Source organism: Rhipicephalus sanguineus, chromosome 2, assembly GCF_013339695.2.
Source record: "Rhipicephalus sanguineus isolate Rsan-2018 chromosome 2, BIME_Rsan_1.4, whole genome shotgun sequence".
Taxonomy (NCBI): domain Eukaryota; kingdom Metazoa; phylum Arthropoda; class Arachnida; order Ixodida; family Ixodidae; genus Rhipicephalus; species Rhipicephalus sanguineus.
In genome coordinates this window covers 83,835,396-83,862,297 of record NC_051177.1, presented here as the reverse complement: position 1 = coordinate 83,862,297, position 26,902 = coordinate 83,835,396, and the positions used below count along the sequence as shown (strand labels likewise).

Below are 26,902 nucleotides of genomic sequence, written 5' to 3'. Positions count from 1 at the left end.
GAAAGGAGGAAAGGAAGTAAGAAAGAAAGAAAGAGAGAAAGTAAAAGAGGAGGAAAGAAAGAAGAAGAAAGAAGTAAAAAAGGAGGAAAGAAAAAAGAAAGAAAGAAAGAAAGAAAGAAAGAAAGGAGGAATGAAAGAAAGAGAGGAGGAAGAAAAGAAAGAAAGAAAGAAAGAAAGAAAGAAAGAAGAAAGAAAGAAAGAAAGAAAGAAAGAAAGAAAGAAAGAAAGAAAGAAAGAAAGAAAGAAAGAAAGAAAGAAAGAAAAAGTAGTACGTCAGTCACTACCACGCCAAGCTTCGCTCGCCCGCGCTTTTCCGGCGGAGGAAAATCCTGAACTTTTCTTTTGGGGGGGGGGGGGGGGCGGGGATGGAGGGGGGGGGGAGTAGTGGGGAATGCTTGCATGCCGAATGTGCAGCACTTGTTGCGGTTTGCTGTTAGTTTCGGTGCGAATACTTGGACTTTCACCGCCCACGGCCTATCACCGCCCACGTTCACCGCCTATCACCACCCACGAAGTCTCGTCAACAATAAAAAGTATAAAAAATAGTACCAGTTGTGATGTTGATGGAATTCAAATACTCCCTGTTAAGGAAGTTTCTGATGTTATCGCTCCTATTTTAGCACACATTTTTATTGTCTGTTTAACGAAGTTCGTTTTTCCTGTCAATATGCAAGTGGCAAAAGTGACTGTACTTTATAAAAAAGGCGATCGAAATGATTTAGGTAATTATAGACCGGTTTCGATTTTACCTGTGTTCTCAAAGGCCTTTGAAAAACTTCTACATACTCGAATTTCAAGTTATATTGAAAACCACAATTTACTTACGCCTGCTCAGTATGGATTTAGAAAACATAAATCCGCTGAACTAAGGCTTCTGGAGCAAAAAGAGTACGTACATACAAAATTCGAAGAAAAGGCACTCGTTCTTGGCGTTTTTGTCGATTTTTCCAAGGCCTTTGATTTAATTATAAAATACTGCTAAATAAATTACATTGCTATGGTATTCGAGGCCAGGCCCTATCGCTTATGGACTCTTACCTATCCAGCAGACGACAAGTTGTATGCATAAACAACTCTTTCTCCAGTGTGCAAGCTGTGCAATGTGGAGTGCCGCAAGGCAGTATATTGGGACCACTATTATTTAACATATATTTTGACGATATCAGAAATATTTCCAGCGAGGCCAAATATATCATATATGCCGATGATACCAATATATTCTTTTCAGGGCATGACATTAACGAGCTTATAAAAACTTGTAACAAAACAATGAAAACGCTAGAAAGATGGTCAGCAGCAAATGCTATGCGTATTAACGAAAACAAAACAAAAGCTGTTATATTTCGAGCTAAGAACAAAATATTTCCATCTCCCCAAGATATAATACTGAGTACTCGAAAATTGAGATTGTTGACAATTTTAAATGTCTTGGCACAATTTCTTTCCCAGAACATGACCTAGGATTATTATGTGGGATATGTCTTGCAAAAATTAGCTCAGGTAACAGGTGTAATAGGTCGAATTCGTTATTTGCTGCCAAAAAAATTAAGCATTTGCTATATCATTCACTTTTTAACTCTCGTTTAAACTATTGTCAATTTGTGTGGGGTACAACGACGGCTACTAATGTTGATAAAATATACATACTTCAGAAAAAATGTATTAGGCATATATTCAATGCTCATTTTGTGGCATCCACTAGACCCTTATTTTGTGGCTCAGGAATAATTAAGGTGCACCAGCTATATAATTATGCATTAAGCCGAAAATTCAGATCAGAAACTATTAGGCACATAAAAAATCTACGCAGTCTAGCCAACCTGCGTGCAAGGAATCTAAAAATCCCCACCCGTCATGGAGAGAAGTGGGAGATTGATAAAACACGGTTAAACTCGGGCAAACAGCGTTTATCTTACACTCCTCCATCTCTTCTGAATTACTGTGACCTAAAAGGTTTTGACTTATTCAACTGCTCGTACCACGACATCCATGAATTATTTGCAACAATATAATACTTGATCTTTATATCAATAGTACATTCAGTTGCATATTCTTTCTCTCAGTCCCAAATCAAAACTCTTAGATATATACGAGGGTGGTCCGATAAGCACTTAGCCTCACCGCGAGAGCGCGACGCTATCGCATGAGACATACACTGACGTTGAATACGCTCTCTTAGAGGGACACATGCAAAGGTCCAGTTGAATCAAGCTCGCGGTTTTGTTTTAGCCGCTTGAGGAAGCAGGTGATTTTCGTGTGTCTGTTAAAAATGGAAAAAGAGCAATATCGGTCGGTGATTTGATTCTTGTTTTTGGAAGAGAAATCGCGCAGCGAAATCAAAGAGTGACTGGATGCCGTCTACAGTGAGTCTTCTCCTTCGATGGCAACCGTCAAAAATTGGTTGAACAAGTTAAAACGTGGTCGCACGTCGGTTTTTGATGAGCCTCGCCCAGGGGCCCCGCAAACGGCTACCACGGCCGATAACGTGGCAAAACTCCACGACCTCGTACTGGCAGACCGCCGACTGAAGGTGCGCAAGATAGTTGAGACAGTAGGCATCTCAAAAGACCGCGTGGGTCATATCCTGCATGAAATTTTGGGCATGAGAAAGCCGTTGGCGCGATGGGTGCCGCGTTTGCTCACTCCGGACAACAAGCGTGTCCGCGAGACCACTTGAGAGCAGTGTTTGAAGCTGTTTAAGCGTAATCCGAAGGCGTTCCTGCGTCATTTTGTCGCCGTCGACGAAACATGGATCCACTGGTACACACCAGAGACCAAAGAACAGTCGAAACAGTGGACTGCACCCGGAGAACCTGCTCCGAAGAAGGCGAAGACTGTCGCATCGGCCGGAAAGGTGATGGCCACCATTTTCTGCGATTCTAAAGATGTGATCTTCGTCAACTACCTTGAGAAGGGCAAAACTATGACAGGACGCTGCTACGCCGAATTACTGGGTCGATTCGACGCCGAATTGCGAAAAAAAAAGGCCACATTTGGTGAAGAAAAAGGTGCTCTTCCGCCATGACAACGTTCCAGCTCACACCTGCGCCATCGCCACGGCCAAGTTGGTCGAACTGGGCTACGAAGTGATGCCCCATCCAGCGTATTCTCCATATTTGGTCCCGAGTGAATTCTTCTTGTTTCCCAACTTGAAAAAGTCACTCGCCGGACAAAAATTTGAGTCGAATGAAGAAGTTATCGCCGCCACAGAAGCCTACTTGGCAGCTCAGGAGAAAACGTATTTTTCTGACGGGATCAAGAAGTTAGAAGATCGCTGGGTCAAGTGTGTAGAGTTGAAAGGGGACTATGTTGAGAAATAAATTGACACGATTCCAAAATTTTTGTTTTTCTTTTGAAGGCTAAGTGCTTATCGGACCGCCCTATTTGCTTTTTTCACTTGCATGTAGATACTTCTAGGGTTGTAATCTATATAATGTATAATGTTGTAATCTATATAATGTCTTTTTATGCAGTGTATATGCCTTATATTTTGTTTCTGGATGACAATCGCGTTATCATGTTTATGTTTTCTACACAGTGTAATAATTTTCGTTTTCAATCTGTGGTTCGTATATGTATTAAAATCACAACTACAATGTGTACGCCCTGTCATGGCGCACTGCCCGTGAGGTGCCATATCGCCATGTTTACCGCGGTGCTGCCACCGCTCCGACTTTTTACTTTGTATTAGGGGCGAAGCTCCTAAAGCCGTGGATCTGTACATGCATGTCTTTCGTGGTACGTGACCGCCTAGTTCTATGAAGTGCACTTGCGAGGAACCCACTACGCTGTAAATCATCATAATTTTAGGGGCGAAGTGCACTTGCGAGGAACCCACTACGCTATAAATCATCATAATTATAAGTGCACTTGCGAGGAACCCACTACGCTATAGTTCCTAAAGCCGTGAGTCTGTACATGCATGTCTTTCGTAGTACGTGACCGCCTAGTTCTATGAAGTGCACTTGCGCTATACTTCCTAAAGCCGTGGGTCTGTACATGCATGTCTTTCGTGGTACGTGGCCGCCTAGTTCTATGAAGTGCACTTGCGAGTCTTACGAGTTGCGAGTTCTATGAAGTGAGCATGCGAGTCTTACGTCTTTCTTAATGATGTAATGGGCGAACTTACACGGGAGAGTTACGGTTTTACCGATCATCTCCCCTCTCGAGCTTAGCCCCACTCATCATCATTCATTCCGTGATTATGGCGTGATTTTTTATTTCCTGCTTTCTTTTTTGCGTCGGGCTGTGAACTAGTCCAGCTGTCTAACACAGCTTTTTTTCACAGTACTTTCTTTCTGTACGACAGAATGGAAAACAAACTTTGACCTTGACTTTGACTTATATGAACCTGACCTATTATATGACTTATTATATGAACTTATTATAAGTGGCAGCGATGTTAACCAGACGCACGTCTGGCTTTCTACCCTTCCATAGGAAAGGAAAGGAGGGGCGAAAATAAGGATAGAATTGAGGAAAGGGAGAAGAGTAATCGCGCGCACTTGCAGGAGCACATCAAGGCTGTAGCCGGTCGCTGATATCCGTCTATTTGAGGTACACTAGCAACGCCTTTCTTGCTTTCTGTACCACTGACGCACATAACCGTGGTCCGAGGACCCTTGGACACAGCTTTTGCAAAGAGGAGCACGTTTAATCTGAAGGCAGCATTGCCTTAGCATGCAAGAGCTGAACCACTTTGTTGCTTGTCATCATTGTTTCTTGAAGTTTTCTAGGATTCTTTTCAAAAACATAAAGAAGCATAGCAGCGCCGCATATAGCGCAGTTTTAATTAAACTTATTCAATGGACAGAATTCTTTATTATTAAGAGCTTAGCTAACTTCTCACCTCAAATTGGGTATTCAATTATGAAGAACAGGATAGTGGGAACTTCAGCATATAGACCACCACCCTAAACACGCAATAAGCCGCAGACAGTAACGAAAATGCATTAGTGCAACCCGGACTGAGAAATGAGAGATAATCGTTATTAAAGGGAAGCAATTGAAAAGGGACCAAGGAAAGAAAAAAAAAAGAAAGCAGATTACGCCACTGACTACGAGCGAACACGAAACGCTGACGACGTTTGCCTTGTAGCCGTAAGGCACAAAAGCGGGCTCCATGTTCAAGTGTAGAAGAGACCCTTCTTTTGTTATTCGCAGGCTCTCGCACAAAAGCCCAGTGGGAAAGAGCTTTCGCGTCGGCTCCATTGCCTCACAGTGAGGTCTGGCCAGGGAACAAAAGGCTCGCCGCTCAGTCTCGACAACGAAGAGACGTCCCCTATTCTATTCTCTTTCGGCTCGTGCCTTAAATTGCCCTGAATCTTGGCACGACAGCCAAGCGGTACATAGAACGTGTGCGTCTAGCCAGAGCAGCGAGAAACATGGCTGATCAGTTGTACTACGCCTAGAGCAGCAGAAAATTTTGTCAGATGATGTATGAACGTTCTGCGTTTACGATCTATTTGAACCCCATTTTTCTTTCCCTAGTGATCCTATTGGCTTGCGTATCTGAGTTTTCTTAGCTTTTTTTATCTCTTGCTCTATCAAAATAGTTTGCCTCTACCCCCATTTTCGATCCATATGTCCCTATTTATTTATTTATTTATTTATTTATTTATTTATTTATTTATTTATTTATTTAATGAATGAAAGCGACCAACAGTAACGAGCCTTCCTGCGTAGTTCATTTCAGTCACCTTCTCTACTGTCGGCCTGGCGAAGATTCTTGCACGGACTGGCAAAAGAAAAACTCGATAAATTTGCCACCATTCTGATAAAAACATTTCTCCCGTTGATTTGCAGCGTGCAGTAAAGGAAAGCGTCCTGTTGAAATGCGCGCATGATTTATCAGGATTAGAAGACAGGTGTCTCAGTAACCCGACTGAAGAGAGATTAACAAGCAGATTACGGCCGCCTTCGTGAACTTTGCATGCGTACCGCATTACGAGTGTGCCATATAACGTGTTTCAATAATCATTCCAGTAAAACCATTGCACCTTCTCTTATATTTTGCATTCCTGTGCATCTTCTCCAGTATAGAGTACTCAAGAAGAGGTGTACTTTGGTGAAGCTCCCTTATCCTTAAGTTCAGTTCACTCTACTCCTTAATCGTAAAATTTTATTACCCAGTTCTTGCATTAAATTTAATTCAACGTTGCGATAAACAGACCAAATTTCGATGTAATACGTGATTTAATATTACAGAATCTTTTGTGTGAATCTCATTGTTACCCTGCTTTTTGCGGATGCTAACGTACATTTATTATATTTTCTTTTATTTGCTCTGGTAAAAGAACAAATGTTGTTTAATAGCTACTCATGTACCACGCTGAGATGACCAAAGCATTTCGTGAGGACAGGCGAAAAGAGTGAAATAAAGGTTAATGAGCAGTCACACGGTTCGATTTGCATGATAAAATTGATACGCCGTTATTTTCACAGCATTTAACTGCAAAATTTTTATGCTAATCAAACTATGGCTTCTGTCTCTCCTTGACTTAATGAACTTGAGTCATATACTTGTTTGCGAACTATCCGACGGCTTGGTAATAAGAATAATAACACTTTTTCACATTCGTACTGTTCTTAATCGAAACCTGTATCAGCTGCTCGAAAGCTTATGCGACAGATTTTAATGACGCAGTTGACACACTGAACAGAAGGTTCGTGCCTACTTGAAACAAGCCCGCTGACAAGACATGATTAAGTGGCTTTAAGCACATAGGATGAGCTTTAATGACCGCTCAAACTTCGAGACGCGAATGCAGAATTTTGCGCAAAAGTCAGAGATCTGAACTCATCAGGGCAACACACACAAGTCACGAAAGAAGCAGTTCTTCGCGAGCCGATCAAACTAAATTGGAGCTTTATGTGCTGACTAAACAAGTAAAATCATGCATCAGGGTTAATTGGCTTCTAGCAAACTGGGTGAAATTCCATGGCTTTATGACGTAATATTGGAAAGAAGTTAGTAGAAAATCTACTGAACTCATCAAGCCAACAGAAACAGATTGTGGTACAAGTTAACCGCAAGTCAATCGAATCGAATGGGTGCTATATATGTTTGACCTAAAACAAACAGGATGAAAGGACGGCATTAAGTGACTGCTAAGGCATACGAGAACTTGTTATAGTGAGTTCACTCTCGTAACTTGACCTGTAAAGTTTACGCAATAGTAAGCAGCGAAGACCAAAGACTTCATCAAGGCGTAACAGCATTTTGCTGTGAAGAAGCCGTTGGTCGTGGTCCGGTCAAACGACTTGGGCTGCCCTCGAATCGCAGTGATGGCGCAGAGTATGGCCAATCTAGCGAGCATCCGTCTTCATCCATCAGTGCCGCCATCGGCGAACGGTTCAGGACAACGACGAAAGGACGGGACCCCTACCACCGAGTGTACGACGCGATAAGTTAAAAAAACTGCCACCGCGGCTCCGTGGCCAAATGTGTTAAGGTTTGTGTACCTCCACACAGTTCGATGTTCTCTTCCCTTTTTTTTGTGATGGCTTATTTCCTATTTTCCAATCGATAACATATAGCTGTGCTCGACGTGTGGAGCCATTTCTTTCTCATACACACGAAAGCTGAGACCAGGCTGAAATTCCTCGGACCCCGAACATCAACCCTGTCCATCCGGAAATACTTTAGACGCATGCATTAAAAATACGCAAGTAAAAATACGGCAGCACAGCGATATCTGAGTTGCGGTTATGCGACGTGACATGAGTGAGAGCGCTCCGCTTCGAAACTATTCCGGATATTGCGTTCCCGTCTCTCATATGCATCTGCTGCCAACGCTGCTGGTGGAGGCGCCATGTACTGTACCTCTGCAGTTCCAGTTATGGTCGTTCTAAGGCATAAGCATTTGCCGTTCCTGGCGACTGCAGAGTGTCGCGCATGGTTGCGCAATTTATTTTAGTTAGAAGAAAGTTCCAACACTTCGTTCCTGCCATCTCGGAAAGAAGCAAACAAATTATGAGCGCATGGCACTATTTTTCGCGTAAATGGCGATCAATTTTTAATATATATGCTAAAGTTAGAGTCAGTATACCTTTAAACGTTACATATAGCGGTAACAAGTGCACCGCTGCCATACGTGCCTCTTGTATAAAGTAAAGCTAGGAGGAATATTGCTCTGTTTCCAGGCATACTGCTACGCATATCGCTGAGTTATTGCATGCTAATCGGCTCCCAGCAAAACTATGTACTAAATATTATCCTTCCGTTACCGTCTTAGCACGCATAATAACAGCACAAGAAACCGGACCCCATAATGTGCTTAATCTTGTTGGTACAGGATTAAAAATCCACAGTATTGCTGTTCTATTACAACTGAGATGAAATAAATATATATCGCATATATTTTCACATATTCCTTTCAGCGCCGTTTAAGTGAACTTATGAAACGACTAACTAGACATTGCTTTTTTTTTTCTTTCCAGTACGGATTCATTCATTGCGCCTTGGAAGACCTCGTGACTAAAAAGTTCGGAGCGGACACGTGGAAAATGCTGCTGTAAGTTCCTTTGCTCGTGACTTCATAATTTGCAGACAAAGCTGATTTTTTTTTTTTTTTGCAATGCCCACAGTCGATTTTCTAATAATGCGCCAATATTAAACTTTTAAACAAAGTCCCCCCCCCCCTCCAGACACTAGGTTCTTGCATTAACGATAAATTGAAAGGTTTTCGATGATTTCTGAAAGGGATAGAAAGAATACAGGAGGAAGAATGAATTTAATTGAGAGCACGCAGTTTGAGTGGCGCGGCCTAGGCCTCCCGCAGAGGATGTCGAGGTCTTGCCTCTTCGCCGCCTCGTGGGTTTGCTGGCTGGCTCATGGCTGATCGTCGAGCTCATAATCTGCCCAGGACATAATTTTCTTTATGACGGTACCGCGCTTCGATAAGCGTTACATTTCACTATATACAAAAATATAGTGTATAACATTAAAAAAAAAAGATACTTTCAGAAAGTGTCGCTCATTCCTTTTTTAAGGTATCCGAATATGTGCTCAGTCTGCAACGATCTACTGTCTTAATCGTTGTTCATATATTTTTTTCTGGCACCTTTAACAGGCTGTCTCGAGATAAACGCAGCTGAATAGACATAAAATATGAGTTTCATAAATAGAGCTTTGAGAGTCATTGCTCATTTTCATTTCAAGATATCGCAGCTCAATAAACAGACAAGCGCGAAACGAGACGACGAGGACGAGCGCTTACCAATACGCCAGCACGCCCAACCTGCCGCTTTATTCTGTTTCACGTTGTAACCATGGAGGAAGTGTTCTAGAACCTCGGTCTTTAAGAAATTCTTTTGGCAGCGATTACTTACATTCGGTTAATAACTGCTGCTAATGTAGTTTCAGAGTGGCAATTGGTTGTTAAAGTTCGCTTGACATATTGTAAAGCACACTGCACAATCGATGGTGCCTGTCTTATCTTTCTTCACATTTATATTCAAAATACTACACATAACACCCCCTATACTTTCCTTGGCGTTATTGTCTGTTAGTTCTCATTAATATTGTGTCTAACAAAGAAAACGAGCCCTTAAGAATCATCTTCTTTCCTTCATTCATAGCAAGGGTCTCGTTCTGGCAGACTTGATGCCTTCAGGTAGTATGCGAGGGATTATTGGTCAGCTGCCAGCTCGTAAAAAGATCACGTGCTACGTGACGCCAGAAAGGCAGAAAAAGAGTGTTCCACACTCGCCGCCATGGCTGCGATTGGCGCTGACTAACACTCCAAGGTTTAAATGCACATATATACCCCATAAAAGTGGACGGGAGGATGACCGCCGCCGTAGCTCAGTGGTAGAGCATCGGACGCGTTATTCGAAGGTCGCAGGTTCGGTCCCTGCCGGCGGCAGGTTATCTTTTCGTCCACTTTACTTTCTTCACATTTATATTCAAAATACTACACATAACACCCCCTATACTTTCCTTGGCGTTATTGTCTGTTAGTTCTCATTAATATTGCCTTATCTTTGTGTTATATCTATTGTCCGCAACACTTTCGCGCTTCCTGTGCAAGATAATCTTGTTTCGAGCAAGTAAATAATGCCTTGATTAGCAAGCTCGGCAAAGTATTCTATTTTTCTTATATTAGCTGTTGTATGGTACGCCATCAACAACTGTTTAATTTCTCAATTAGGGCGCACCAGTTCCCTTGCGTGACAAGTGGCACTTAAAAGCTCATCAGAAGCTGACAAGGAGCTCTTTATCAAGCTACAACTTGGCAGGCACCGAAAAGACCTGAATTTAAAAGTAAAAAGGGCCTTAGTGTACATGGAACGATGAAGCAAGGACAGCAGAGAAAATCTCGTACGTTAGCAAGTCTATGTACCGGCTAACGATATACTGTGCTGCTGAAAGTGTTAATGAAAATTTATTTACTTATTTTATTTTGCTATGCATTCAACTAGCACAAAAGGGAGTATTACAACCGTGCGTGGAAAATGCCAATAAAATAAAATAAGAGGCTGCTATAGCGAATACAAGGCGATGTACGAAAAAAACAATTGCAAAAAGCATCGAGTAAGAGAGATAGATGACACTTTATTGAAAGGCAGCTAATTTAGCCGGCACATAGAAATTGCTGACATGCTACTCTGCAGTGGGGAAGGGAAATGGCGAAAGAAAGAAAGGTGGAAAGATGCGCTGATTCGGATTAACCTTCACCAGGTCGATTTCTTTAACCAACATCTAAAGATAAGTGCACGAGCGTTTCTGCCTGTTACCTTCACATAAATACAGCCGCTTCGTCTGGAATCGAGCCGAGGCCAAGGCAACGCCATATTCACTATAGCTACGGCTGCTATTATCAACACACACTAAAGCTACCTTCTGACGCAGTTGCTTTCTTTATGTGCCCTAAAAGTTTTCTAGAAACAGCCGTCCCCTCAAGAAGCCGCGGTAATGACCAAGCCCATTTGTACATATTACAATGTCTAGACCATATGTGCGCTAGGAGTCAGTGCATGTATAGTAAGTGCACAATATATTTGCTCAATCTTCTTGCAAAAGGGTACATTAGTTGTGCAGCGCGTTTGTCGTCTCGGAGCGTTGTTCAAGGAAAATCATTTCCCGTTTGTAGTTTGTTTGTTGCGTCTTTGCCCAGTGTTACGCTGCATCTCGTGATCCCGATTCGCAGAGAGAAGTCTGGAATCACGATGCACGGAGCCTCTTTCCTGATGCATAAAGTGTACACGGACGACATGACGCTCAAACTGGTGGCCGCAGCCTGCGAGGTGCTTGGTAAGCGAAACTGTTTCTTGTCGTTGTTGGCAGGTGTGCGTGAATCAAGCATTTCGCACTTTTAGGGACGGTCGACGCCCTCAATTCGCTTGTGATGCAGACCACTTTTTTTTTACCAGCGCCCACTCCAGAATATAACACACACTGCCGCATCTCCACCAAATGTCACGAAAAAGGAGAGGTAATTGGAATATATATTTACGAGTACGTTGGTAGACAGCTGAAGATGGCCGAGGTGCCACACACATAAGCGCTTCACACAGACTCGTCTTCGTGATCAATTTTTAAGGAACTTCCACTAATCCATGTTCGTACCGCTCTCTAACAATATGAACTCCTTCTTAAAGGGGTTATGACACGATCATCCAACAATTTCCGATTTTCAGCGAAAAATAGAAGTACAGATTGTATTGTAACACTACATGCATGAAAAATGAACTGTACAAGAATATTTCAGTACAGAATAAGCCCGTAGAAGTCGCCGGCTATAAACCCCGCCCAACTGCCTCGACCGCCATTTTCCTAAGGCGCTTGTGACGTCATGTGCTCTACCAAAGTTTCAGCCAGTTGCAAATCGTTCAATTTCAATGCCAAGCTGAAGAAAGCTGAAATGACTCGATTGCACGCGCAGCTGACCAGGGATGAACATCGTTCACCGGAGCGCAGGCGCTCGCACAGCAAGCATCTTGTTATGCCAAAGCTCTCGAGTACACCAGTGTTGCCGGAGACTCAGGCTGCTCGCGTCTTTAGAAAGAATATTCAATTATAGATTGAAGTGCTCGACCAAATTTGATAAAATTTCGCCAGCTTGCTTGTGAACGGACACGGATTCACCCGCTAGCACGGAATGTGATCCAAAACTGGGATTCGTGGACCATTTAAGGTGAAGCGCAAAACGCGAGCATTTTGAAGCGCATTTATACGTACGCAAAATATTCGAACAATATCCTTCACAAGTCAAGTGCAATTGTTCGCATACTTACACGGCAACGCATGCTGACAGTAGCTGCGAAAGCAATAAGACCTGCAGTAGGGGCGTCAACACCTCTTGAAAAAAGGTAGTGTCGAAGAACTTATCTCGAGATAATCGTGTACACCAGGCCTCGCCACGGTGGTATAGTGGTTATGGCGCTCGACTGCTGACCCGAAGATCGCGCGATAAAATTCCGGCCGCGGCGGTTGCATTTTCGATGGAGGCGAAAATGTTTGAGGCCCGTGTACTTAGATTTAGGTGCATGTTAAAGAACCCCAGGTGGTTGAAATTTCCTGGAGCCCTCCACTACGGCGTCTCTCATAAATCATATCGTGGTTTTGGGACGTTAAACCCCAGATATCATTATTGACCGTGTACACCAGTCTTCGTCATCTTACTGTAGACACAAAAAGCCAACCAGTACGCGTTATTTGTAGCAAAATGTGGAAATGAGCCAAAGCCTCGTCTCCATCGCTGAATTTCTTATTATCACATCTTAGCGAAGTTCCTGCACTTCTCTGAACGCTAACGAAAACTGCTGCAATACACGTTGATGTTACCAATGCAGGCTTGGATCTGGACACGTGCCTAGAAGCGTTCGGAGAACACTTCCTGTACTTCTGTCAGCAGCACGGCTACGACCACATCCTGCGTGTCCTAGGTTCCAACATGGCCGACTTCCTGACGAACCTGGACAACCTGCACGACCACCTGGCCTCCACCTATCCAGGAATGCGAGCTCCCTCGTTCCGTGTAACACCAGGTCCCAGCGGTCAAATACTGCTACACTATTACAGTGATCGAAAAGGTACGCCTGTTTTTACCTTGTAGTAGTTGGGCTAGAAATACGAAAGAAAAAACTCTTGATTGAAACGCAGAGAATTTAGCCGGCGTATGCAAATCTCTCACTATTTACTCTGCATGGGGAAGGGAATTAGTTTGTGCAATAACACATCCAATGCAGCATGAAAATATGAAAACAGTAAATCGGTAAATCTAACATTGGAGAACCGATTACCACTGCTGGAGCGATGCAATCGATTGTCATAAATAGGTCCCACACTGCGCTTAATCACAATGTATTCTCTATTGTGACTCTCGTATATCCAGCTGGTAACGTGTATCGGCTTTCATTTGAGGAAGAAATGTGTCACCTGTATTTTATTCGGGGCTTGAGATGTCAGGTCGTACCGCGCTCCTTTGAACCTCATGCAGTCTCATATTGCTTTAACACCTTATGCTAAGGCCAATTCTTGGTTTCGTTCTATACACGAGTATGAAAGAACACCTAGGTAATAAAACGAACTGAAGGATCTCTTTCTGTCTTTCTTTCCCGTGCCTTAGCGAAAATGTCAATACATTGTCAGGTTTGCTCCTGCAGAATGGGAAGAAAAGTAAAAAATGCTGAAAAAAAATTAATTCAGGGCAATGAAGAGGCACATTATAAAATTTCCACATGACTAGATTTTTCATAACAAACAGTATATGATGGTTGTACAAGACGTCTCGAAATACACGTAATGATATGCACACAGAATTGCTTCATCGGCCTCGAAACATTTTTTGTCTCTTTTGGCAAGCCTGGCCGGGGCAGCATGTTAGACAGACCGGTATTGCGCCAGTAATAGTGCATTACTGAAGTAGTCCGCAGCAATCCATCTCTCATCATTAGCCTTATTTGAATAGTTAATTCCCCTTACGAACACGGCAAGAAAAGACACAAAGTTTAACAACTACAGGGCTCTTTGCTATGCACATCACTACGGCAGACGTCATGCTATCGTTCTGATCCAATTTCCTTCCATGATCACAGGATCGTCAACGAACGAATCCACCTCACTATTATTAGGGGCGGTTCTACTATTGTTTTAAATTGCCTAAACATAAGTTGATGCAGCGACCATGGCGATCGCCACGTGTGTATTTGTAATAAATTTATTATTAGGCACGTGCTGTTTCATCCCGCTTTGAAGTCGAGACGCGGTAACGCAGTATCTGGCGCACGTTTTATCACCCCCTATTTTATCCATGACCTGCCACCGTTTCCTAAATATAGGAACAACGAAGAAAACGAAGGAAAAAAATGAGGACGTAATTGTGCAACGGCCCCAGTAGCTACACAGCCAGGCTCATCCTTGAGCTCTCGTTATTTCCCCCACGCCTTATCATCGTGTCCCTTGATTAGGAGCAGCCAAGAAATAAAAAAACAGGAGCTTTCAGGATGTTGATACATCACCTTCAAAATAGCGCACGTGTTTCGCCACAGATTGGCCTTAAGCGTAAGAAGCGCTCGAAGAAACGGGCGTAATAAGCTTCTACGGCCGCACTGCTGTTTTCATCAGTGGCCAGAATCAAGAATTCTAGGTCACGTTCACGGTAGGGTAAAGGAGATTGGCTGATGCAATGAAGTATTACGCTGCAACCTGCGCCAACGGAGCCAGCGAGAGTTTTGAGAATGAAGCCTCCCAACATGATCTCACGAAGATATAACGAGCTAGTCTTAGGAAGCAGATGAGATCGGCTAATGAAAGGAAGTCTGATCAAGCGGGAGCCAGATCATCCCTTCTTTGACGTTTTCTGTCATATGCAATTTTTCTTTGGATAATGTTATTATATTCGCCCTTTCATAACCGTTCGAAGAGCAAATAATCTTTTTGTACGTCTTTTCATTTGCACGCCTCTTCACTTCAGAGCCTATAGGACAATTTTTTTGTGATTGAATTTTATATCTGCGAATTCAGTATAGCGGGCTGGATGGATAGCCGGCTAGCTGAATTGATTTTCTATGCGAAAAGTTTTCAAGTTCTGCACAAATTTTAAAGAAGATCCCTCGCTTGTAATACTGAAGAGAAGGGGAAGTATTTCCTCCGTACATCAAGTACGAGACGATTTCATTTGGAAAATAAGGATGCTTCACCAATTTTGCAGTTATCGCTTACCTTGGTGTAAGCTGACAATAACCAATAGAAGGTTGCCCTTACAAATAATTCTTCTAACATTCTTATGCAAAACAAATCTATGGTGTTTTCTCCGATTAAGATACGTTTCTTTATTATTGGCAGCCTGTCTTCAATTGTGCGGGATGGAAGCGAAGTCGCTGAGTTTTTATGTAAATTTCGTGAGAAGTTTAACTTGTACGGCACAGTTCTTGAGGTCGATAGAAAACTGCAGATACTACGAGTAAAAGAGATCTCGGCTGGTGCACAAGCATGCGAGCTTTTTAAAGAAATCTATAAATCGATAGTTTTTCACTATTGACATTGAATGAAAACCCAAACCTTGAAATAATCTTGAACTTAGAGGTTCGCGCTTTCAGCGACTGATAATCCAAGTGCTCTTGCACGAAGGAAATACGTAGCTGCAGCATGGATTTTTAAGATTTCACAAAGACAGAAAAACGTCAGCATTACACGCGGCAAACCTAGCCCGTAAGAGGAAACTGTTCTTTTCCTGAGAAGACGTTTCTATCGGAGAAAACATTTCAAGTTCGCTATAGATGATGCGCTGCTTGGGTCAAGAACGATTTTATTTTGTAAACCATTAAAGTGCACAGACTTTATGGAAAGTGCGTTTGTATGAAATCTATCTATCTATCTATCTATCTATCTATCTATCTATCTATCTATCTATCTATCTATCTATCTATCTATCTATCTATCTATCTATCTATCTATCTATCTATCTATCTATCTATCTATCTATCTATCTATCTATCTATCTATCTATCTATCTATCTATCTATCTATCTATCTATCTATCTATCTATCTATCTATCTATCTACAGGGCAATGGCTTCTTCCATGTTTCTCTCATACACCGCTCCTGTGCTCACTGCGGCCACGCTATCCCCGTAAACTTCTTAATCTAATCTGCCCACCTTACTGCCTCCTCTGTTGCACTTGGCTTTGCTTGGAATACAGTGTGTTACTCTTAATGACCAGCTGTTATCTCGTCTATATCTACCCATTTTTTATCTGATGTGCATCTGCGCTTTCTGCAGGGCTGCATCCAATCGTGCTGGGCATCGTCAAGGTGGTCGGCAAGGAATTCTTCAACACGGAGGTGCGCGCCGACATTTCTGTTGTGTCGGAGTTTGGAGACAGGGCCCACGTGACCCTGGAAGTGACCGAGACGAAGAAGGAAGGCAAGAGCTCCTTGCTGCCGAGGTATGTGGCCGCGCGTCATCTTTCAGTGCGAAGCGTGGGCTACTGTTGCGCTATGTTAAAAGCAGCGAACATTCAAGCTGTGACAGTGTTAGGACATTCACTTTCAGACAGCTTCTTCGGTACAGGAAAAGTTTGACATAGTCCTTCCGTAGACAAGTCGCCGAGGTTCTTCTTCGATTTAGGTAAAGAAACCGAGTGTGCACCATCTTGTGAAGACCGACAGCTTACTAATGTATTTGGCCAAACGAGGGATGTGGAGGGGAGAGGGAAGTGTGTAGAGGCTTGGGAAGCGCGTCTTCTTTATCCCGGCAATCGCTGAGCATCACTGTTTGCTCAGCCGAGAGTATACGCGGCCCACGCTCCGTATCTTGAAGGTAAGGGTCAGCGTGCTCAATGGATAGCCATTTGGAAATGGCTGGTGGCTTAAAGTGGTATACGCGTATTTGGGCATGCGTGGTGCTGCACGTCGTTCCTCACTATCAGCGTTCTGCGTCACTCTAGCGTTCTTCCAGCGAGCACTGGCAGTTTTCACGTGAGATACTACATTCGTGTTTGTATTTTGTGGCGCGTAGCATCATGTTGGTACATTCGTTCAGTAGCGCAAGCGTACAGCGAAATTCATACGGCTGGTAAATCTACGAGCCTCTTGTTCGTGTAGATTCGGAATACTTTGCTATCACTATCAGTACTTCGCCTTTGGGGCAAAACTACGACTTTCTTCTATGCATGGTCATTCGTTTACCCCTAAGTACACATACTCGTGTTTTAGATTGGGTGCTGCCAATGTCTATTCTTGATAGCTCTAATTAGTGCGTATTTATTATCTTGCCGCAGTCGTTCAGGCTGACAAGTGAACGAAGAATGCGTGCATATTGCCTACGTTGCGCCCCACCTAAGAGCCGAATCGCACACAGCAGCCTATCACATATTTACAATGAAGCATGCGCTTCTAGAATATATGGAAACGGCACGTACTCACATTTGACTGATTATTAACGATTGAGCTTTTTGGACATGTTACGTAATCATAATGCGTAGCAAAGTTACTTCATTAATAATTTGCTCAGGCTTGTAGCAGCGCTGCTTCGCAAAAAGTCATCTTAACGCTATTTTAAGGGCGTGAACCTAAATTTAAGTTCACTGAATTACGAAGAAGTGCAGAGAAGTTCATAAAGTACTTACTGTAAGGCGGAGTTCATTCCATTAAAAAATGTCGCTTCTATTTTTTTCAGTCAGTAGCGCACGGGGCATGAGAATGGGCTTTTCCTTTGTTTGAGCGTTAATGACGGAAACGATCGTTCATTGAACGTATTTTTAATCGCATTGAATTGCACCCACTATACTGAGTTTTCACGTAGTTAGCATAAGTACCGCCCTACACTTACTGCGCCAATCTCGTACTCAAAAAGAGTGGAATAATTTGTGCCAGTGGTTATTGTAGAGTTGTATCCGAGGGACGCCAGGTCTGCACAAAATAAAGCTCACTGAAAGAGCGCGTTGAAAAAATTCTGCCGCCTGTGTCTAGCATCACTGAAAGGCGCTACAAATACCATACAACGCTAATGTCGTTCTTGTGTAGCGATTGGTGCAGTTCTAACCCTGCGCTAAATGCAGCTCCACTACTGACAAACCTGAGGAAGTGCGTAGCACGGGCACCCCGCGATTCCCATTGCGCTATTGTTAGTCTCTGTCTATGAATGATCTCTCGCAGGAGCTTTTAACACCGGCGCCGGAGAAGCGCCGGTGGGAGGAGCAATTGTGCGCCTGGCACCATTGCTCCACCCACCGGTGCTTGAGCAGCGCGGGAGCCAGCCGCATGTTTCCGAAGTGGTTTTAGCAATTTAAGTTCATTATTGCGATCACTTCTTGGGTATTTGTGTTAATTATATTATCTTAGACCTTTTTCGTTTATATTAACCCGGTTTTGAGCACTGCTAGCCTCGTTTTAGACCTGTATTGACCACTTGATTGTGATCGTGATTACGCCACACGATACCTATATGGATGACGACAAGGCGGGCCCCTAAAGGGCTACGCACTTAAAAAAGAACAAGACATAGCCTAATTAGCATGCGTGGAGACTCATTGTAACATTATTACAACCAAACTCTTTTTCGCGGTTGCTACGCAGTGCTATTATTGCCTTGCTGTTGGTCCAAAGCTGGAAGTTTCCAGTAATTTTACATCCTTAAAACTTGTGATGCAGATGCCTTATTTTATTTTTTTTTCGTCCATCCTAACATGTAACATGTTCATCTGCATAAAGATATAAACGTATTAGCGCAGTATGCGTTCGCGTCTTTTCGCCTTATTGGGTCCTTTCGTTTAGCGCCATGACATATTCTTGTTTGCACAGCATTTTGTATTACAATTTGTTTAAATAATGTTTCCTAATGTTCTTGTAATATAAGGAAGGAAAACGGGAGAGAGGAAAGACAGGGATGTTAGCCAGTTTGGCATGACCGGTATGCTACCCTGCACAGGGGGAAGGGATGGGGAGATTGAAAGAAGAGTAAAGAAAGAGAGAAAGAGAGGGGAACACACACGCACACACATAACTTCACAGCGCAGAGCGGCAGTCTTCTGCGGTAAGCGGCATCATTTAGAGTCTACAGCCGTTCGTGTAAGTCTGTTGTCCTTAGGAATTTGAGCAATGCCTTGGTTGCTTGAATTCTCGATGACTTTTCAGGATGGCATTGGAGAACTGTTTCTAGTGTCATCGTTCTGTTGTGAAGACGAGCGAGAGCGAATATGAGGGGTCGTCTCTGCGTAGCGTAGCGAGGACAGTCGCAGAAGATATGCTGCAAGGTCTCCTCGGTGCCGCAGGCGTCGCAAAGAGCGTTGTCGGCCATCCCTATTCGAAACGAATATGCTTGTAATATAAGAAATATATAATAATCCCGCCGTCATCGGAATTTTTTCATATTATCGCTTGTAACTCACTCCCCTCTGTAAAGCTACGGCGCTTGATAGTACTCATAAATAAATAATAAATAAATAAATAAATAAATAAATAAATAAATAAATAAATAAATAAATAAATAAATAAAAAGTCACAGTTTCGTCGCAAGTTCGAAGCCATGAATGCATAGCAAGAAAACTCAACCGAATGGCACGCGAAGGCACACTGCACGTATACGTTACAGTCACAGTTGCAGTTGTTACAGTTGCGTTGCGGTTGTTATACTTACACTTGTCCGTTATGACGGACAACGCACGCATGTTTCACAAACTCGTGTGCATCTGTGGAAGGGGTTCTTGACAGTTCTTGAGCAAGGTCATCATCACCGTGATCAGTGATCACCAGCAGCTGGACAGGACTTGTTATCGGATCTGTTCGTGATCGCGGCAATTAGGGGTCTGGTGCACAAGCATGCCAGCTTTTTAAAGAAATCTATAACTCAGTAGTTTTTTTCTACTTACATTGCCTGAAAACCCAAACCTTGAAGTAACCTTGAACTTGGAGGTTCGCGCTTTCAGCCACTGATTATCCAAGTTCTCTTGCACAAACAAAAGCGTAGCTGCAGCATGGAAAGTATGAGGTATAGTACAGCTGGAGAAAATCATGGATGCCTCTTACGAAGAAATGATCTCTGATGCTTCCGGTTTTGATAAGTCAATGCTGAAGTCACCGGTAATGATGAGGGGCATAGTCCTCTCGACAGAGTTATTGTAGGAAGCATTGACCCCGGTTTCTGCGTAATCCACGTGGTCCCCGTTGCGGACCACGTGAACGAGTGGATGGTAGTCGAGCGTCTTCCAGGGGTGTCCTGTCTTCAGCTCCCTCAATTTGTTTGCACCGCTGCGGTGGTGTAGCGGTTACGGTGCTCGGCTGCTGACTGAGCGGAAGGTCGCGGGTTCGACCCCAGCCGCGGCGGCTGCATTTCGGTTGAGGCGAAATGGTAGAGGCCCGTGTACTGTGCGATGTCAGTGCACGTTAAAAAGCACCACATGGTGAAAATTTCCTCGCGTGTCAATGCGTACGTTCGCGGTAACTGTGTTGATTGGGACTCTGTATTACCTGTGGCACATAACCGCGTAACATGAACTCTGGTATGCGGGTATGTGCCACACGTGACTGAGAGAAAGGATTTCATGATTTACGTGACGGGTATATTGCGTTATTCATGTCATGAGCAGTGAATCGTGCTCTTCATACACTGATCCTCTGCCAAGCGAATTTTGGTATATTACAACCTATGGAGACAACCAGGAGAGCGCCCAGACCTTGGCGGCTAGATAGATAGATAGATAGATAGATAGATAGATAGATAGATAGATAGATAGATAGATAGATAGATAGATAGATAGATAGATAGATAGATAGATAGATAGATAGATAGATAGATAGATAGATAGATAGATAGATAGATAGATAGATAGATAGATAGATAGATAGATAGATAGATAGATATGAATAAATAAATCGGGTGAGAATTGGGTGATAAGAGCAATTGGGTCAAAGAGCACATATGAAGGGGCGATGTCTCCAAGTTAGAATGAGCTTCTAATTGTAGTACAGAAGGTTGGTTGTCGTTTAATAGGCAGAAAATGAATGGTTTAAAGCCAAGTACATTAGAATATGCAGCAGGGACGTTATTAATTTACAGCGACCCTTGTAGCTGTCCTGAAGCAAAGTGGCAGCTACACGCATCTTCGTCCGCTTCTTTTTACTTTCAAATTCCTGTTGGTAATGAGGAGCTGTAATTACGAGCTTTTTTTTATGACGAACAGTTATAAAGAGATAACTTTCTTATATACCTTCATTTCAGCGTGATTTTAGAGAGATCCACTCTCAAAACCGTAATACATTCCTTGTTGTATTTCATTTCTCGACAGCAACGCAGCCGACATTCTCAGCAGTCGTCCGGAAGACCTACCGATCGGCGTGAAGACAATGTGCGCAGCGTTCCCGTTCCACGTGCTGTTTGGCCGCGACTTCGGCATCAAGCAAGCGGGCAAAGGATTGCTGCGTCTTGTCGGGCACCGCTGGAAGGAGAGTAAAGCGCAGGGACGCCGCCTCAAGTTCGACGACATCTTCGAAATAACGAGACCCGTTATCGAGTGCACTTTCGAGTCCATACGCAGTTATTGTAATCAGGTCAGTGCTGGCGCATGTTATACCACCACTTGGTTCGTAAATCCAATCCCTCTTGTCCGGAGAGAAAAGAGGAAGGCAGGGAGGTTAACCAAGCGTTAGTAACCGCTTTGCAACCCCGCACTATAATGGGGAATAGAATTTGGGGAGAAGACAGTGGAGAGATATCAGAAAGAACACATCAGGTCATTTAGTGTTGTTTGCTGGTATCTGTACGAAATGTACGAGTACAGTAGGCGGAGAACATAAATGAAAAGCAGGTCAATAGGCCTAGTATCAAGAGGAAGTTCTTGCGCTCACGACAGTGCAAGTTTGCTGAACAAAAATCTATAGAGAAACCAAACATTCTTGCAATTAATTGCGCAAGTAATCTACAGAAAAAGGCCTTCATTGATTGTTTTACAACTACTATCGATAAAGAAAATCCTACGTAAACATGGCACTTTTTGCCGGCAATAATGTTGAAATTTGGATGAAATACGCCCATTATCATCGAGATAGTGCTCCAGATACCAAGCAGGACAGAGAAAAAAAATATCGGATTCCCGCGCAATGTATAAATGCCAACAGTTAAGGCCCATGCAAGCACCAGAACTGAGCAGAGTAGCCGGTAATGTGACTATCAGCAGATTAGGGTGACATTCACCAATCGCAACAGTGACCTGACCATATATTCTCACAGTGAGCATACCCACAACTATTGACGCTTTCCTTTCATAGTATATCCCCAACGGGTCACTTGAACTCCTTGACAGGGATGAAATGGTAGTCTCATTGCAACGGCATAGTATTGATTGTTGGGCTGCCGCGGCACAGTCGTTTCCTCACCAGAGACAAAGACTTTAATTTTTTTTAAGTGCAGCACCAGGTGGCGGCAGCATCCCGGTCGTTTCGCTGCCCTTGCAACACGCGGTTTTGTATCGCATCGCTCTCTGTGACATCTGTGACATCTAGATAGAGGCAAATACTAGTATATTCTTAAGAACTCAAGCGGTTCCCCGTACGAAGAACGGCACTTGCTACCACGCCACGTCCGCAGACAAACAACGCCGCGACCCATGTCCAACCGCTAAGCATTTCGGTCGTACCTAGCAGTCTCTGCGATGAGGCACCGCCCTCTAATTGGGCCTCTTTTTCCGTTTAACTGGCTGCGCTGCCTTGTGCACTGCGTCGCTCCGATAGGAAGCTGATGTTACCGTTTCCCTCCTCTGTTTCCCGCCCGGCGGCTATTTTGTCTCTGGTCTCGGCCTTATCGACCGCGTGTCTGGACCCCCCACCGCGCTGCCCGTAACACTCTAGCCAAATCTTTGTGCCACGGCTGCCTAGAGCCTGAGACAGTTAATATGCTTGCATTCCTCCTGTCTTTGTCACCCCGGTTGTATTCTTTTTCTGCATTAGTATATTTCCCGACCGGCGATGCAGAGGGCTTACGACAATGCGTTATCTTATCTCAAGTTTTGCTTCGTCTCCGCGCGTTCCCTTAGGCACGTTCAATCTTTCAGTGCGGGTACGTACTCGCTTTGCTATTTGTGTAACAGCCGGTCCAGTGCATTGATCGGACTCGAATGATACAAAACAAGAGACAAAACGAAATGTGCTTCTACGTAAAAGAAATAACGGCCCTCCTGGCCGCGCGGTCATTACGCTTCCGCTTGTTCTCCGGAATTTCTCCGCGCAGATAGCCCCGCATCTACTCTACCGATTGTAGCGCTTTCGATATACGTTTGCTTTCACTGTTTTCATTGTGTGTATCTTCGGCGCAACATCCTGCGAGAAAAGCCCTGCGGCTATGTGGGACCGATTTTCTGACAATGCCCGCTTGGCTTAGTTACGTCTCAGGCACGTTTCTACGAAAAACTACTTCGTTCTCTTGTTTCTGACTCGGCAAAAAAAGAAAAGCTTTTGATTTGCTTGTTTTTTTTTCGGAGGCAGGGGGGGGGGGGGGCGTGTATTTTATTGAAGACCCCTGTTCTTCACGTTCGATTTCTGCTCTCACTTTTATAGCAGGTTTGCACAAATAGCGAGGCGGTTGCTTTCGAGGAGTGCAGAGAAGTGGACACAGTGCGAGGCACAAGGAACGTAAGGAATACTTGACCGTGGTAACTTACCGCCGGCGGCACGAGCCACTCGAAAGATTTTTCTTCTTGTCCTTGTAGTTATTCGAGTCTCCTAAAGCCCTGCGCACAACAGTAATTCGGGGTATAGCTCCTTGTGGCCCCCGTGGCGCTGATCCATAGGTGGCTCAGTACCTCGGAGGCAAAAACGATGAAGCCTTTCGCTGTAGGAAAACTACTCGGATGAGGAATTCGTAACAAGCTCAAACGGCGAAACGTTCCGAAAACTTTCCGTTGCTTGCACAAAGGAAAAATAGGTACTAGAACATTACGCTTCCATAACGCGAGGCGCTATTCGCGCTTCAGGAGAAACAAAAATCTGGGAGAAATCAGATTGAGAGCAGTAATGCGCACGGAAGAGGTGGGGTGATGTGTATTTAAAAGAAAAGACAGCAAAACAAAGAACGAATAGTAACGAAGGTCAAGCAGACGCGCGTTTCGTTTGCTGTGTAAGGAAGCCGCAAAAGGTTTGATGGATCGAAAAATGAAAGAAAGAAAGTGCGATGGCGGTGACTTACATCGGGATGCACGTAAAGATTACAGAATTGATCGCATAACTTATTCGGCTATGAGGGAAGGAAAGAAACGCATGGGTCGCTTTCGACGCTTTCGACGCTTGCGGCAATAGTACGAGAATTTTCGTCATGAGATTGAATACCTGTGATTTAACGTGGGACATATGAATTAGGACGCTGGTTCTGTTCTGTTCTGTTTAAACTGGCTTGTTGTGGAAAGGTCGAGGTTTATATCACCTCGGCTACTCCATTTCTATAAGTTGCAGCGAAAAAAGAAAAAAAAAAGAAGTGGTTATTCAAAAGCGGTTCTATCTAAAAGAGAAGCAGATGATACGTTCGACTTGATATTTCACACCCGCAGCTGTCGCACGAATGTCTTTTCAGTTTTCTCGGTGAAGAAATTTGAAGGCCTTTGTGAACCCCACGCTAAATCACAAGTGACGCATGAATGTTGGATCATAGCAGAAAATGCGCTTGTAATAACTTCAGCTTCAGGACAGGCGTAGAATTCGCAAGTAACATTCACTAAGAAGTCCGACAGCTGAAGAGTACTAGAATGACCCGACGACCACGGCGAAAAACATGGACAGGAGCACAACGTCAACCACTGAATAAGCATGAAAAGCAACAGGACTGGCATAAAATTGTTACAGTTTACTGGGTCATGCATGCATTATGACAAAACAGAATATAAGACTATAGATGACTGTTTTTCTTGTCCAACTTACCTTATAATTAGTGCATATAACACTGGTGTTCTTGAGAGCATCTTGACATGCTCCTTTTTTAAATGGGGACAAAAAAAAAAGCGACTACATTAGATCACTCCCAAAAAAGAATAAAAAAGTGAGGTTCAAGTTGTAGCTGCATCATATATACGGATCCTTGTCGCTATTGATATGAATAGGGAGCTCAATAAGGATACTCTTTATAGGCGCTTAAGCAATATTGTTAAAAACGGTAAACCAAACAAAGCGTTTCTGCAGGTGTTCGTTGTACAGACAAAAGAAGGCGTACTGAAGCCTCGGTCAGGCAAAGGCCCAGAGGACGACGAGGACACGGAGAACTCGAGCCCCAAGATTCTTCGGCTCAAGGGTACAAATGGTATCGGTAGAAGAGACGAACAGCATCATGTTCTTGTGTTCGCCGCGCGTCAAGGACATCGACGACATGCGGCGCATGGGGATGTTCTTCAGCGACATGGCCATACACGACCCCGCCAGGGAGCTGTTCCTGCGCTCTCATCACCATCGTGGAGAGCGGGAGCTCATCGAGAAGCTAGACGAGGCCACCAACAGACTGCGCATGTTGCAGTCCAAGCTGGACGAGGACAAGAAACGAACCGAGGAGCTGCTTCACTCCATATTGCCATCGAAGGTGAGCTCTTTCGTATACGATAGTGTGAAGACTCGTATCGCAGCATGCATCATGTTGGGTCTTGTAAGGTATGAGCTTCGGGGGGACTTCTTGCTCGCCAAGGAACATAATGTAGCGCAAGGGCACATACACGAGCAACAACAACGACCACAACGACGACTACGGCAAAGATATCGTCATAATCAACCACAACACCATCACCCTAAACGTTAATCGTGTCTATATATGATATGGTGCTTCCAAGTGGACACTGTATATTCAAACGGGAGGTACCTTGACTGCTCCTGGAGTTTTCTTGAAGCAATGTTTACTTTGCCCATGATTGCTGATGGTTTCCTCACTAATTTCACGCCTTTTGGGCTGGATGGTGGGCAGCCCTAGACCCGAGTGGCTCACAGCATGCTCGCTTGTGTACTATTCTGCTTCACTGTGCACGCCGTTCAAACGTCTAGACTGAGCTTTTGAACGATGATGAGTTTTCCTAAAAGTGCTCAGTGAAATGAGAAGCCCTGGCGGTGCAGTCACCGTCATACCTCGTAAGGCTAGGTCCGCCTCCCGCATCCAACATCCTGCTTCTCCTCTTCTCCTACTCCTCCATTGCTTAGTCCTCACGCGTGTTTCACTTTCGTAATGAAATGGCGAAAGAATGCTTGGCACGTCACTGTCGGCAATCACCGCTAGTGCAGACGAGCCTAGTTACTGAAGTTAGGAACCCCAAGCCTGTATACCCCTAACCACTAGGAAATTAAATACGGAAGTTTCGACTTTCGCAAGCCGTGGAAAGTCACTTTATCTCATCCTCTCCAACTTTCCCGATCTGTCTTGCGCAACTGAGATACCAACTACTAAAGCCAGGCACAACGCACGCGCAGACACCTTGCAGGGGTGAAAGTGTGGGGCTTGCGCGGCAGCCAAGCCACACCACAAAAAAATACTTAGTACGTAAGAGGTAGTATTGCGACAGCAAATGTAAAAGCATGTGTAGACTATAACGACAAATGGCGAAGTGACGAGGTGTGCAAGCAAACAGTGCTTACTGTGAATCTTCTGCTGGCACGATGGAGCCTGGGCTGAAGCACTTATTCTTTATATGCCTGACGAAAAATTTTTCCCTAAAGAAAAAAGAAGAGGAAGCAGGTGTTCGCTTCTGGAGACTAATACTGAATGAATGAATGAATGAATGAATGAATGAATGAATGAATGAATGAATGAATGAATGAATGAATGAATGAATGAATGGAGCAGCATGCCGCCGCTTTACCTCCCTCCGCACAATGTTCCATGCAATGCCCACTGTGATCTGGGCTTAACTCTCAACATTAATCTATTCGTGTTTATGAGCCTGTTAGTTATGTAAAACGTTTGGCTCTATTCTGATTGCTCTACAAAAGTTTACTGAAGC

At 43.9% G+C, this 26,902-nt stretch overlaps 1 protein-coding gene across 1 annotated transcript in view; it reads left to right on the top strand.

Moving 5' to 3' along the window:
* LOC119381708 (guanylate cyclase soluble subunit beta-1) overlaps positions 1 to 25,523 on the top strand; it is a 111,137-nt gene extending 85,614 nt beyond the window's left edge. The window contains exons 2-7 of the mRNA XM_037649476.2: positions 8,443 to 8,516; positions 11,154 to 11,257; positions 12,799 to 13,038; positions 16,231 to 16,396; positions 21,236 to 21,497; positions 25,110 to 25,523. Coding sequence (XP_037505404.1) covers positions 8,509 to 8,516; positions 11,154 to 11,257; positions 12,799 to 13,038; positions 16,231 to 16,396; positions 21,236 to 21,497; positions 25,110 to 25,523 — 1,194 coding nt within the window. The 5' untranslated portion in view covers positions 8,443 to 8,508. The remainder of the gene's footprint in view (positions 1 to 8,442; positions 8,517 to 11,153; positions 11,258 to 12,798; positions 13,039 to 16,230; positions 16,397 to 21,235; positions 21,498 to 25,109) is intronic.
* Positions 25,524 to 26,902: the final 1,379 nt, after the last annotated feature.